This window comes from Mesoplodon mirus (genome assembly GCF_964341445.2).
Source record: "Mesoplodon mirus genome assembly, chromosome: 3".
NCBI classification, from domain to species: domain Eukaryota; kingdom Metazoa; phylum Chordata; class Mammalia; order Artiodactyla; family Ziphiidae; genus Mesoplodon; species Mesoplodon mirus.
The window spans coordinates 167,251,939-167,266,803 of NC_138978.1; the positions used below are offsets into that span (position 1 = coordinate 167,251,939).

At 39.5% G+C, this 14,865-nt stretch overlaps 1 protein-coding gene across 6 annotated transcripts in view; it reads right to left on the bottom strand.

The window, feature by feature from the left end:
* RABGAP1L (RAB GTPase activating protein 1 like) overlaps positions 1–14,865 on the bottom strand; it is a 689,539-nt gene that overhangs the window by 31,986 nt on the left and 642,688 nt on the right. For all 6 annotated transcript variants that reach the window (XM_082612933.1, XM_082612934.1, XM_082612936.1 and 3 more), the window contains one exon: positions 78–170. In XM_082612933.1, the coding sequence (XP_082469059.1) occupies positions 78–170 (93 nt within the window). The remainder of the gene's footprint in view (positions 1–77; positions 171–14,865) is intronic.

Consider the following 14,865-nt stretch of genomic DNA (forward strand, 5'->3'; position numbering starts at 1 on the left):
GGAACAAACTTCCCACAGCTGCTACTTTAGGGGAAAGAAGGCACTTGGCTCTGACAGGTGACCCCTGTCTCCCATACCTTGTATCTATCCATTGGGTCTTCCTGCTGCAGCTGACTCTCTCGCATTGTCTGATATTCTTTCTCATATTTCTTTAGCTTCTTGGTCGGTACCTGCAGGGATTAGAGGACAAGCATGTTAGTCAAGGAGATCATTTAGGAAACCATTTTCTGATGTGTTTCCCAACGAAGTCTCTGGCATTCTAAAGGAGCGCACCAGACTCAATGTAGGGGGAACATCTAGATTCTAGAACAGGGTCTGCAAACTTTTTCTGTAAAGGTCCAGATAGCATATATTTTAGGCTTTGCGGGCCACACAATCTAGGTCACAATTCCACTGTTGTTACTGCACAAAAGCTGCCATGGGTAATACACAAACAAATGAGTATGGCCGTGTTCCAATAAAACTTTATTTACCAAAATGCGCTGTAGTCTGTTCTACAACATTGCTGATACAGCATCACTTTTACTTGTTAATGTATTTAACAGTGGTGTTAATTCTGTTAACTAACTTTCTTTAAGTAAAATTCACTCTCCCAACATGTTAAAAATGAGAATTATTATTTTATAAAAATAAAATATTGGGCAACACAAAAAATTTTTAATGGAGTTAATAATATACCAGAGAGAAAACAGATTCTAAAATTGGTAGGCAAATTTCTATTTCATAATGGTTGTCAGGAGAATTAAATGACAAAATATCTAAAATAATGCCTGGTTCATTGAATTTTTTAAAACTGTGTTTTCAGAAAATATTCGAAAAAATTAATCCATTTTAATCTATTACATGTCATATATAATAGACTAAGTCTACTCTTAGGCTTTTCTTGGACAATCAAAATTATATAATTTCTTTAGACATCAAAATCTTTCCTTAACGTTTAGGTCCTAACGTAAATGACTTGAAATGAAGAATAAATTTATCTAAATTTTTAAAAAGATAAGTGCATTATTTGGCTAATTACTGGGGACTCAGTGAAGGCAAGGACCATGTATTGATGCCCCTCAGCATCCATCGTGATGCCTACCAATGTAATTGGCCCCTAGGAGGCCCTCAACAGATTGTTTCTTGTCAACTTCAAAACATGGTATTTAGAAAACATGTAAGTGTGTGAGAGAGAGAGAGCAAGAGAGAATGGAAAGCACCAATGAAAATAAAATTATCTTATGGTTTTCCGGGATGAGGATAGTTTCAATTCTCTTAAATCTGGCCACAGAATTTGTTAAATAAAACGCAAAGACACCAGGTGTCATTCCCCAGCTTATTCTAATTACTTTGTTCTTCCCATCCAGGAGCACTGTGAGTACTGGAATTATATGCTTCTCACCACAACTGGGAAGCTGCACACAGTCCAAACCTGTCAGGTAGTGTAAATCATTCAATTACCACATGATGACAGTATTCACCTGGCTGACAGGGGACTGCCTACCCAATGAGACTAGAAGAAAGAACATTTTCCAGCATGTAACTGAATTGCAAAACCACTGCTGAATATTGGCATGAGAAACTCTAACCCTTTACTACTCCATCTCCAGAGACCTTTAACAGTATGCTGTGGCCAACGAGAGTGCAAGAGAAAGAAAAACACCACCTGCCAACTGCGTGGCCTCAAGATCATCGATAAACAACAAGGAAAATATACATGATCGTGTGCTAACAAAACAGCAACAACATTATTTTTCTTGACTTTGAGAGGCGCAATTTCCTCTAGTTTTCTTTTCTCTGTATTAATCATATACTCTGAAAACCAAAACCAGACTCTCAAGACCAAGTGGCAAATCACTGGCACTGAAGTAGCCCTGGAGCTGAGGAGAAAAGGGAAGAAGTCCCAGAGTTTTAAGCAGTGACAGGGGTTTCCTGTGGATCTCTAGCAGGAGGGGTCAAGGGAGAAGTGAGAGGATTTGTGTGGAGACATTGTGAGCAGGGAGCCTACTCCAGCAGCCACTTAGCACAAAATGAGAAGGAAGTACAGTATGTTAATATTTTTGTAGCTGAATACTGGGAACATCAGTCTTATGTGGAAGTATTTTCCACTTAGTTCTAAAATGGATCCATTCACCAATAAGTGAATTACATGTTACAAGCTTGTCTCTAGAGAATTTCTTCTAAAACTGTATTTTTTAAATTGGAACTATTACTGAGGGTTTTTTTTTTAACATGTAAAAGAGTGTCCTTTTAAAAGTCAATCTTGTTATGTTAAGAGGTTCATTTCAAAGTGAAATTTTAAAAAACGCATTAAACGCCCCTCAATAAGCTAATCCTTTCCCATCTGGCTGAGATTCTAGGATGTTTGGCTTCATCTTGTTCAGGGAAACAGAGCAGGTTCCCAGAACAATATGTTGCTAGGAAACCTTCCAAGCTTATTTATCTTGTGCTGTGGGGTGATATTGAGCATCCACCTGTGATTGGCACAAAGTAAAAGGGGAAAAAAGGTGGAGGAGGAAGGAGAGCTGATATGAAACTCCTGTGTTTTATGAGATAATCAAAGAAAACAGACTTACAGTTTTCAAAACTATATTTCAGGACAAAATTGATTTTATTTTAGGGAATGTAATATTGAGCTTGAATTCTTTCTTATCAAAGAAAGGAATTAAAAAACCTCTTTAGTATGTAGTTTTAATTAAAAAAACATAAAGTCATTAAGAATTATTAGAATTTAAACAACCTACTATCTCAAGAGCAGTATAGGCATCTCTCCCCTTAAGTTAAATAAATTTAGTGTAAGTGTGTACTTGAAGAATGACATGTATAGGGGAGAGGGGACTTCCCTGGTGGTCTAGTGGTTAGGACTCTGAGCTTCCACTGCAAGGGACATGGCTAGATCCTTGGTCAAGGAACTAAGACCCCACATGCCTTGCAGCGTGGCCAAAAACAAAACAAAACAAAAGAATAGGGGAGGATCTGCGTAGGTTATATGGAAATACTATGCAATATATAAGGGACTTAAGTATCCTGGAGTTTGGTATTTGCGGGGGGTCCTGGAACCAATTCTCTGTGGATGCCAAGGGATGACTGTAATTACTAATTTGCATTACTCTTTCTAAAGGTTAATCATGCAGGCCTCAGGTGGAGATGTAGGCGGGGAAGACTGAATAAGAATACAGTAGTTCCCTCTCATCCACAGGGGATGTCTGAAACTGTAGACAGTACCAACCCCTACATACACTCTATTTTTTTCTATACATACACACATACCTATGATAGTTTAATTTATAAATCAGGCAGAGTAAGAGATTAACAATAACTAATAATAATATAGATAACATGCTGTAATAAAAGGGTTACTTGAACACAAGCACTGTGATACCATGACAGTTGATCTGATAACTGGGGTGGCTAAGTGACTCCTGGGCAGGTAGTGTACACAGAGTGGATACGATGGACAAAGGAATGATTCCCATCCTGGGCGAACTGGGGTAGGATAGTGTAAGATCTCATAACCCTACTCAGAACTGCTCCAAATTTAAAACTTATGAATTGTTCACTTCTGGAATCTTCCATTTAATATTTTCTGACTGCAGTTGACTGAGGGTAACTGAAACCTCGGAAAGCGAAACCACAGATAAGGGGTGACTACCGTATGCTCAACATTCTTCGTTTCCCATGCTCTCTCTCTTCTTTTCATTTAAAGCACGTATTTCCTGTTTTTATACGACTCTGATAGAATACATATATATATATACATATAAGTATACCAATTAATTTTAGATGAACTTGTCTTAATAATCTTTACCTCAGTAACCATATCCACCTGAGTTACTTTATTTCATATTTTTTACTTTTATTACATTATTTTGAATACTCCTTATAAATACTTGAATTTCATGTGCATTAGTTATTTCTAATAAAACATACTTCTCTTATGTATATGATTTGGTTAGGTTTCCTGCTTATCAAATGTGATTTTTATATATTTAAGGAGTTCAGGTGCCTTAAAACAATAAACCTGAAATTTTGGGTAGTAATTAATGGAGTAATAGAACCCTTAAGTCACAAATTTGGAATACACCTATTATAGTAACTTAAGGAAAATTTATACATAGAAAGAGGGAAATGACACAATATAGCAGAACACATGTGTGGAGATTTTCAACCTGATCTAAACTCCGCAGTATATATGGAATGATTGTTGACATATGCTGATCTTATAAAAATAGTATTTCAATTTTGTGAAAAGTTGGTTTTGTATTTAACTAGAGAAAAGAATCTAGGAGCCACTCGTGTTTCTCAAGGTGGGGGAACTTCTAGTGTTTTGGGTGGAATAATTTTTGGTTGTGTTAGACCCCACTTCCCATTTCTGAGCCTCTAGCATCCCTGGCCCATTTGACATATCATCTATTAGATGTCAGTCATGCCCTCCAGTCATTGTGACACCTAGGACTCACACACACCTTTCCAAACAGAAAGGGGAGGGCATTGGGGGATGGGAGGTGTGAAGGGTAGATGCTTGGGAAGTGGAATTCGTACTAAAAACCACTGTTTTAAAAATTATCAATGAAGGACTTCCCTGGTGGCGCAGTGGTTAAGAATCCACCTGCCAATGCAAGGGACACGGGTTCGAGCCCTGGTCCGGGAAGATCCCGCACGCCGCGGAGCAACTAAGCCCGTGCACCACAACTACTGAACCTGCACTCAAGAGCCTGCAAGCTACAACTACTGAGCCCACGTGCCACAACTACTGAAGCCTGCGCGCCTAGAGCCCGTGGTCTGCAACAAGAGAAGCCACGACAATGAGAAGCCTGTGCACTGCAACGCAGAGTAGTCCCCACTCGCTGCAACCAGAGAAAGCCCACACACAGCAGCAAAGACCCAACACAGCCAAAAATAAAAACAAACAAACAAACAAATAAATAAATAAATAAGAAACCCTCTTCTTTAAAAAAAAAAAAATTATCAATGAAGACAAAGGAGGCCTGGCCAGCATGCGATGTTTTCAGCACTGCATTCACAAGGGACGCTCTGCTTTTGATCAGCAGTAATCGGCATTAAGAAAAACATGAAATGCCTCCACGTCAAAGAATTTCCTAACAGTTTTAAAGCTATAATTTAGAGAACTCTATATTTAAGCCTATCAACAACTCTGTGAAGTAAGTATTATTTGGATTTTACAGATAAGAAAACTGAAGAGAGATAACTTGCCCAAGATCATATACAGCTAGTAAACAGAGTCAGAAATGGGATCCAGGCAGTCTACCTCCAGAGCCTGCCCTCTTCAACCACCTGGATCTACTGCCTGCGACCAGATGATTAAGACAAAGCTCCTCAAGAAGTTGACAGTCTAGACACAGTGCCGATTATGTGTCTAATTACCATATAGTTTTATAAGTGCAAAAGCAGATGTTCATAAAAGGTACAAGGGGGATCAAGAGGAAATTTGTTGGGGTTGGGGGGAGCGCCTCAGTGGAGGAGGATTTTCATTATGACTGGTTCATGTAGACTCCCTTGCCCGATTAAATAATGCTGTATTTCCCTGTGCTAAATTTTAACAGAGGGCCAGTCGCTTGTAAGAGCTATTTCAGGGCTTGATGAATCTGCTTCTCTATTTCAGAAATAAACAACATAAAAATATTTAGTGATAGATACAAACGCTGGCAAAGTAAATCACAAGTTTTGAAAAAGGCTGATAAGATCTAGTCAATATTTTCCTGATGGTCAGAGGTCTGAGTACCTAAAAAATGAACAGGACGAAGGTATTAACCATTACATACTGCTCTTGCTTCAGATAATTTCTTAGGATAAACAACAATGATCCCAATTTAATATATTAATCACTGGACAGAGAAAAATAGGTAAGTAGCATAGTTCCACATTTCTTGGTGATGGGGGGAGGGGTGCAGGCTGAGAGTTTTGGGGTTTTTTTGGCTGCGTTGGGTCTTCATTGCTGTGTGTGGGCTTCCCCTAGTTGCGTCAAGCAGGGGCTACTCTGTTGTGGTGCATGGGCTTCTCATTGCAGTGGCTTCTCTGGCTGCGGAGCACGGGCTTTGGTGTGCGGGCTTCAGTAGTTGTGGCACGTGGGCTCAGTAGTTGTGGCTCACGGGCTCTAGAGTGCAGGCTCAGTAGTCATGGCACACGGGCCCAGTTGCTCCGCGGCATGTGGGATCTTCCCGGACCAGGGCTTGAACCTGTGTCCCCTGCATTGGCAGGCGGGTTCTTAACCACTGTGCCACCAGGGAAGCCCAGGCTGAGAGTTTTTAATTCAGAGTCACTTCTGTGAAGACCTATCAAGATCTGTGGACAGAAAGTGGATCAGTGGGAACCGAAATTCTACGTCAGTTTGCAGAAGCCCAAAGGACTTGGAATGAAATAGATGGGAAGAAATCAAAAGGAGAAGACATCTAAGAAGAGGGAGCATGTCCTTATAGGCTTCACTTAACCCTCTTCATGGTATTCAGCAAAAGAAGCTATTCTGACTCTTTTAGAGCTTTTAACATTAGGAGGAGGGGAACAGAGTCAATTTTACCCCAGGGTACTGGGGGAAAAACCTTCAGAGAACATAAAAGCCTATAAATGATTATTCATTGTGTTCCTTTTTATTGAGGTATAATTGACTTATGACATTATATCAGTTTCAGATGTACAACCTAATGATTTGATGTTCGTATATATTGCAAAATGATCACCACAATAAGTCTAGTTAACATCCATCTCTATTGTTACATATTTTTTGTCTTGTGATGAGAACTTTTAGGATCTACTCTCTTAGTAACTTCCAAATATGCAATACAGTATTATTAACTACATCCCCATGACTTATTTATTTAAAGTTTGTACCTTTTGACCCCCTTTCACCCATTTCACACGACCCTGAGCCTCTGGCAATATTAGTGGTATTCCAATACTTAAGGAATACAATGGTTGAAGGGAGTGAGAACAAGAAAAGTATTTATCTCTTGCTGTAACTCTAACATAACTCCCAAGGCTTATAGACATCAAATGACTAGGCATTCTTTTCTTGAATCCACACATTAGTCCACAGTGCTGCACTTCCTGTCATTCCACTGGGCATGCTCAGTTTCCCCAATTACTCAAGCCTAATGGTGCACACACCTGTGACAGGTTCCTGTCCTCATTCATGAATAATTGTATGAAGTGAGTCACTTTCCGGCATTCATGGCTCACTCCTGAATGTAGTGTGCTCGTCAAAGTATCTATGAAAGCTTCTGAAATATTGATTTCTACTTTCTTTACCATGTTGTAATATAAGCTGTCTGGTCCCAATGCTGTAGCAACTTTAAGAGACACTTACATTTTATAGAAACTGCTTATCTGTTCATTTCTAACTTCTCATCTCCAGGCCTATAAATCTAATCTCGTATACTATTTTTATGGAACTCCTTGGCACTTCTGCTCTAGAGCTTTCCTATCAATAAATAATATCTGGAGGTAGAGTAATTTCTTTATTATCTATGTTTTGACAACTCCTAAATTTATAGTTCCCAGCCCAAGACTTCTATTGAGCTCAACCTACATAATTCAACTGCAAATCTCATATTATCTTTTGGATGTTTCACATTTGAGATTATTTTCAACCTGGAGACACAACCTACTCCCTACCCCCCAAATTACTCTTCCATGGTTCATCTTCATCCAGATGCTCAAGCCAGAAACCCAGCAGTCACCTTTGACCTCTGCCCCCATCAATGATCATGAAGTAAGTCACTAGATTCTATAGTGTATGCCTCCAAATATATCTCTAGCTTGTCTTCTTCTTTTGAACCTCATTGGCACTGCCCTAGTTCAAGTCATAATCACCTCTCATCACTGCAATAACCTCCAAGCTGGTCTCCCTGGGTCCATGCTTGCTCTCCTCCCAAAGGCAGTCAACTTTCTTTTCAGGATGCAAATCTGATGTCATTCCCTTTCCTAAATTTTTCAATTGCCTCTTGTGCTTAGGATAAAGAGAAAAATACTTGACATAGTTCTGCTGCTGCTATAGGATCTGGTCTCTAGCTACCTCTCCCCCTCACTTTCTATGCCTATATTTCACAAAAGTGGGGTTCACCCATCCCAAGGGGTATATAAAAGGATCCAAAACATGGAAAAGGCAAAAGGCAATTATTAAAATTTTCAGTTCTACTTCTTTTTTTTAACCTCAACTTTTAAAAATGTCTATATTTGTGCCTATTGTATCAAAGTACCTGTACATAATTTACTTTTAAATGAATATTCATATACTGGAGGTATAGGCTTAAATTCCTTTTACTGACAGGAATGCACGATCAAAAGAGTTTACAGACAACCAGGCTCTACTCCAGCCACACTGGACTTCTTTCAGTTCCTTTGACGCATCATACTCTGTCCTGTCTCAGGATTTCAAGCCTGCTGTTGCTCCTGCTGGGACGGATCCAGCACATTCACCTCAAGATTCTAATTCAAAAGGTCTGAGGTATGGTCAGGCACCTCTATTTTTATAAATTGCCTGCTCCTCAGGCAATACACTGTCCATTTGAAAACCACTGGATGAAAACATCAAGTGCTGGAAAGGGAAGAGTGACAGACAGGCTAGAGAGGCTTTTATGAACTGGCCTGAGAACATAATCATCGGTTTCTGAGGGAATACCCATCCTGAGTTTCAAACAACCAATTATTAAATAAACTCTAGGAGAGAATAAATTTCTTAAGATCAGGAAGAATCTCAGGAAAAACTGATATTTTTAATGTTCTAAAATATTTCAAGAATCTATTATATAAGCAGTTTGGATATAAGGACAAAATCAAGTTTTAAATAAGGGAAAACCCATACGCTTCAAGAACAATTATTTAAACAATAGAGTTACTTCTCAATATTATATGTAGGGTGATTTAGGGGTTAAACAGGCTTAGTTTATACTTGAAATCTTGCTGTGTCAAATACTAGATATGTAATTATAGAAGCAATTCATTTAAACCTCTTAATCAGGGGACTTCCCTGGTGGTCCAGAGGTTAGGACTTTGCACTCTCAATGCCGAAGGTCAGGGAACTAACATCCCACAAGCCGCGTGGCAGGGCCAAAAAATAAAAAAATAAAAGAAAATAAAATATCATGCAATAAACCTCTTAATCAGAGCTTCAATTATTTACTTTTTTAAATGGGGGTGTAACACAAATAACAACTACCGTGTCCATCTCCTTTTATTAAGCGCATACAGCATGCCATGGCACTGGGCTAAACACTCAACATATTTTATATTACTTAAGCCTTACAAAGTTGAACTGGGTTTACTATGCCCATTCAATAAATTGAGTACACTGAGAAAGATTAAGTGACATGCACAGGGACCACGGTAATGACTGACCCAACAGGCCTTTTTGACACCAAAGGTAAAGCCTTAATTGCAGTATGTTACATGCCTGTCATCCACCCAGCACACAGAGCTCTCAAACCCAAGACCCTCGCTAAGCCTCATCAGTCGCCTGCTGCAACTAACTGAGCAAATCAACTGCAAGATGATAGAGATACTTTATTTTAACACCTGACTGGGAGACGATGAACCTAGGATATCTGCTATCTTACCTGGCATAAAGCAGAAGCTCAGAAATATATACACCTCCTCCCTGAACTTTCTGGGCAAACTAGAACAAAAAAGGGAAAGTCAAATAGACCCTAAGGTGACTGAACCGGGAGTTTAACCCTGGGAGAAGCCTGCTTAAAATTCCGTAAAGTCTCAAGAGGGGGCAGATTGAAATGATATATTTTCCTTCTCTCCCAGCTTCTGAAAAAAGTATTGAGGCATAAACAATCCAGGAGATTTACAGCTTAAAGCAAATTACCTTAAGGTACTGGAATCAGTCAGAGCTTAGATGGAACATTTTTTGAGGCCTACAGCTTCATTGAGAATGCCCTTCTCTGGGTGTTGTTTCTCATATCTATTTCTTTCTGTTCCGCCTGCTTCATGTACTGATTTGTACAAAAAAAAAAAAAAAAAAGATGGGTTCTTTTTTTCACCCACATGCAGCAGTTGCAACTGGGTCACAACTATTCCTTCTGTTGGTTTTTAAGTCTTTTTCTCAAATTTTTTTATACTTGAAGGAGAAAAAAAAGACATTTTACCTGTTTTTAAGCAATACAAATCTTTATCTCACTATGTTGGTTAACTTCCATTTTAGGCTGAATTATGGAAATTCTGTTTTCTCTTTGGAATGATTAAAAAGCAATGATATCTTAAGTTGGTATACCATACTGGATGCTTTTGTTTCCTTTGGTGGGAGGTGCTCAAAATCCACTGTAATATCTCATGTAAAATTCCACTTCTGAATGAGTTTTTTATTAGAAATGTATTGCTTAAAATGGTTATTATAGTTTTGGAAAATAACAGAATGACTACCAAGTGCTAAAAATTAAAACTGTAAGATGGTATGTAATACACTTAATCTGGTTACATGTTGAATTGTATTGGTCTGATTCCAGGGAGTAGATTAACCAGATGTAGTCCCCAAACTGGGCCACAGAAAGCTGATACAGCTATGCATTCAGAGCAAGCTAATTAAGCTAATTTAAAACTAGACAATGAGACAGAGGGGAAGAATGATAGGGGAGCTAAGTAGGACACTGTTTTTTATTACCATCAAATGCTATGTTCATTAGAATAGTGCTGGTCTTTGCACTGAGGATGCTGAGAAACCTGAAGCGGTACTTTTATGTCAGTTTCTACTGGCAATTAGATCAGAAGTAAATATATACTATTGCGAAAAATATTCACAGTAGACAGAAGGCTATAGATATTTATGCTACAAGAAATTTAATTCAAGACTAATATGCCAAACAGCAGCTGTATAAAACAGTCTGAGTACTTCCGTCTTCAGAGGGATTCACCTTTACCATACCAGACTATCTGAAAAGGAAAGCAGTGGGAAAGAAAGAGAAATGGGGAAACTTTTCTGTATTCACCTATCTTTAAGGTACTATCTTAAAGGTAGTAAGTCAAACTGGTTAGAAGTTATCAGCAGCAGTATTAAACTGCATGATGATTGCACTGCCATTTTTATACACCAACTTTTTAACATGGGAAGAAAAACTCATCCCTCCTTTGCATTTTTAAAAATCACCCATTCACTCACTCATTCCACAAGTATGTATTGATTATATACAGTGTAGCAGGCATAGCCATCCAGGAACAAATGCACAGTGTGTCCCCTCAAGGAGCTGTCTGGTGGGGAGGAAGTCTTTGAAGAAATGATCACACAATTGAAATAAATACTGCACTTACATAAGGTGAGTGCTCTTAGGGAGAAGTAAAGGTGGAGGGATAACAGTGCACAAGGTTCTAATTTTGATTGCTTCTCTGAGGAATGACAACGAAGCTGAGACCTGAAGAGTAAGTCAGCCAGTGAAGAGTAGTGGGGGAGAGCGTTCCCAGCAGAGGGCACGATGGGCACAAGATGGGAAAGAGGAAGACCAGCTACATAATTTGCCAGGACCAATACAAAATGAAAATCAAGTCCCCTTGTCCAAAAAGTGAGAATTTCAAGGCGGCAGCAGAGCATTAAACCAAGTGCAGTTGTGCAGGTCACATGCCCATGAAGCTGGCTGGAGGGACTGAAGGCCAGCTGGAGCACAGTGAGGAGATAAAAGGCTAGCTGAGGCTGAAGAGGTATGAGAGGTACACAGGCACCAGCCCAAGGTACAGGGCCTCCAGGGACCAACCTCACAGACCAACCTACTATTGTCTCCTTCATAGTTCCACAAATAGTTACTAAAGAGCTATTGTGTAAGCCAGGCTGTTATGCAAGCACTCTTCTGTGTGCTAAGAGGAAGACAAAGAAGATAGTCTTTGCTTTTAAGCAGCTTACAAATAATTGCATTATTTAGGGTAGAATGTGATAAGTTCCACAAGAGAGTATAAGCACCAATTTGTGGGAGATTCAAGGCATGAAGATTACTCATTTGAGGTAGAGTGTGTAAACACACAGACAGAAGGACTTCAAACGGACTGAAATTAGCATTCTTCTGCCTTTAGAGCAATGATTTGGCCATATCACTGTAGGAGCAGCAAACACACCGAGCACTGCCTTATATACCAGGCACTGGACGCTATATGCTTTACATGTATTAATTTATTTTAGCCTCACACCTATGAGGTAGGTGCTATTAATTTTCCTCACTTTACAGAGGAGGAAACAGAGAGCCAGAAAGGGTAAATAACTTGCCCAAGGTCACAGAGCTAGCAAGGTGGGGATTCATTCCAGTCCAGGCAGTCCAGATCCAAAGTCCTTGCTTTGAACTACTATATGATACTACCATTTTTACAAACATTGTTTTATTTTGCTTTTGAAAGTCTCTATGTTATTCTTGTGCCTTTTTTATTTCTTCTCCCTGATCTTCTGTTGTTACTTTAACCTTTTTATGTACTTGATTAGCTATATATACTGCCTCAAATTGGCTAAGAGATACAGAACAAGAAAAATAATTTTCCTAAAGATTTTTCCATCGTCATCCTCTAGAGCCAGAGTTGGCAGAAACAGCAACGTGAGATACATTTGAGTATGGATTTCTGAAGATGACACAGACAATGCTACTTTCCTCTGCTACTGATGACAGTCCTAATGTATCTTTGTACTGATGGCCAACTAGAACTGAGGTAGTTATGGACAATTACTACTGACTCCTTGAGAACTCTGAATGCTGAATTAGTGGAACTCTGGGAACCCACACATTGGCTCCCAGTGCCCCCATGACCCAATGCTGGATCTGTTCCTTACAGAATTGGGAAGTGCATGTATGTGCTCATTCATTCAACAAATAGCTACTATGTACAAGGCACTATGCCGGATGCCATGTGGGATACAAAGATAGCTATGACACAATCCTTTCATCAAGAAACTTAAAATACACTACAGACTTTGATTTATGCCATCATTGAAATATGAGCCTCATACTGTTATGGCTTAGAGGAGAATATTTTCACAAATCTACAAGGAAATTTAGGACAGACTTTAAAATGGAGCTAGCATGCAAACAAGCATTGTCCTGGAGGGAGCTGTTGCTATTGACCATTTGCAAGTGTCAGGATTTTTCTTTTCATCTTCGTCTTCTTCTCCTTTTTTTTTTTTGGTAGAGATCAGTAGCCTCCAAGGATTGGAGATAAGCATGGCCATTCGTCTCCTTCCCACTACCTTTCTACCAGGCAGGAAGCATCGTTTGTTAGGTGAGAGTCGACAAGCCCAGCATATTTGGCTGCAGGTGCCATCCTGCAGGTTTCAGACTGCTAGCTTACCAGAATCTTACATGCAATCCATGTAAGGCTAGAAGGCCTATATAGCATTTCTAGCCAATCTAATTAAAAATTATTTGACATCCTTTATGCTAATTAGAAAACCCTTTAGTGTAGAGTTAAATATAAGTAGGTTGAATTTATAGCAGTTATCTCCTGATTAGGGTCTTTCCAAAGCTAACCAACTACCCCTGGACTGTGTATTCCCATATCAGGGTGCTTCAAATATTAATCAAGTCCAAGGTGTAGACTAAAACTAACACATATTATATCACACTGTGTAGGTGCTAGTATTTTAATGTAAATTATAGAGAGTATAACAGTAGGGTAGGACTGTAAGAGCTACAGAGAGGGGCAAGATAAGGAGGGAACAGCTCATTATGGCTTATTTCTTTCTCCATTCCATAAAGGAAGCTGAAGTGCTGTAAGCAAAGGCATGGATCTAAAAACATGGGCCTACAAACTGTGCTACACAGCTATGTTTGTCTGGGTGAGGACCTAGGTGCCTGGTGTATGGCACCTGCAGAGCAGGCTGGAAAGAATACCCTGGAGCCAGGTCATTAGAAGATCTAGGTCGCTGCCAAACTGATGAAAGTGTGAACCTATTTTGGTAGTTGCTAGTTCAGTGACCATATTTTCTGAAATAAAAAGCAGGCACATGGGCTTAACAGATGTTTGTACCCATTCTGGATATGAGAAGCAATCTGGAATATGAAAGAACATAAAATACAAAAATTTTAAATTGTTTCGGTAGCTTACAGGACTTAGAAGGTAGAATATTTGATATTAGAACTATCTTTTAAAAAGTCTTGTCCCTGGACTTCCCTGGTGGAGCAGTGGTTAAGAATCCGCCTGCCAATGCAGGGGACACAGGTTCACACCCTGATCCAGGAAGATCCCACATACCGCGGAGCAACTAAGCCCACGAGCCACAACTACTGAGCCCGCGTGCCTAGAGCCCGTGCTCTGCAACAAGAGAAGCCACCACAATGAGAAGCCCGCACACTGCAACGAAGAGTAGCCCCCGCTCGCTGCAACTAGAGAAAGCCCGCGTGCAGCAATGAAGACCCAATGCAGCCATAAATAAATAAGTAGATAGATAGTATTTTTAAAAAAATAGTCTTGTCCCAGTTATGATAAGAAGTCACTGAGGTTTTTAAAATAGGGCAACAGGAAGATCCTAACAGTGCTGGTAAGAATGTTCGTTGGAAATGGTATACATGCTAAAGTAGAAAGGGGGATAAAGAAAAGGAGGAAGGTGGCAACTGAAAGAATATTTATAAACTTATGAAAATAGTTCAGGAGAAAATGCCTTTGTTAAGAAGGTGACAGTACAGGAATTCCCTGGCTGTCCAGAGTTTAGGACTCCACACTTTCACTGCTGAGGGCCCATGTCTGATCCCTGGTTGGGGAACTAAAATCCCGCAAGCCACGTGGCGAGGCCAAAAAAAAAATTTTTTTTTAAATAATAAAATTTAAAAGAATAAAAGAAAGCAACAGTAGAAATGGAAAGGAAGGACCATTGAAACCAATAAAAGAGAGGTCTTCTAAAGCAAATCTTCCCTGGTCATTTTGGTTAGGCCAGGTCATCCCTCCCCTCCTAAAACTTCTTTAGAA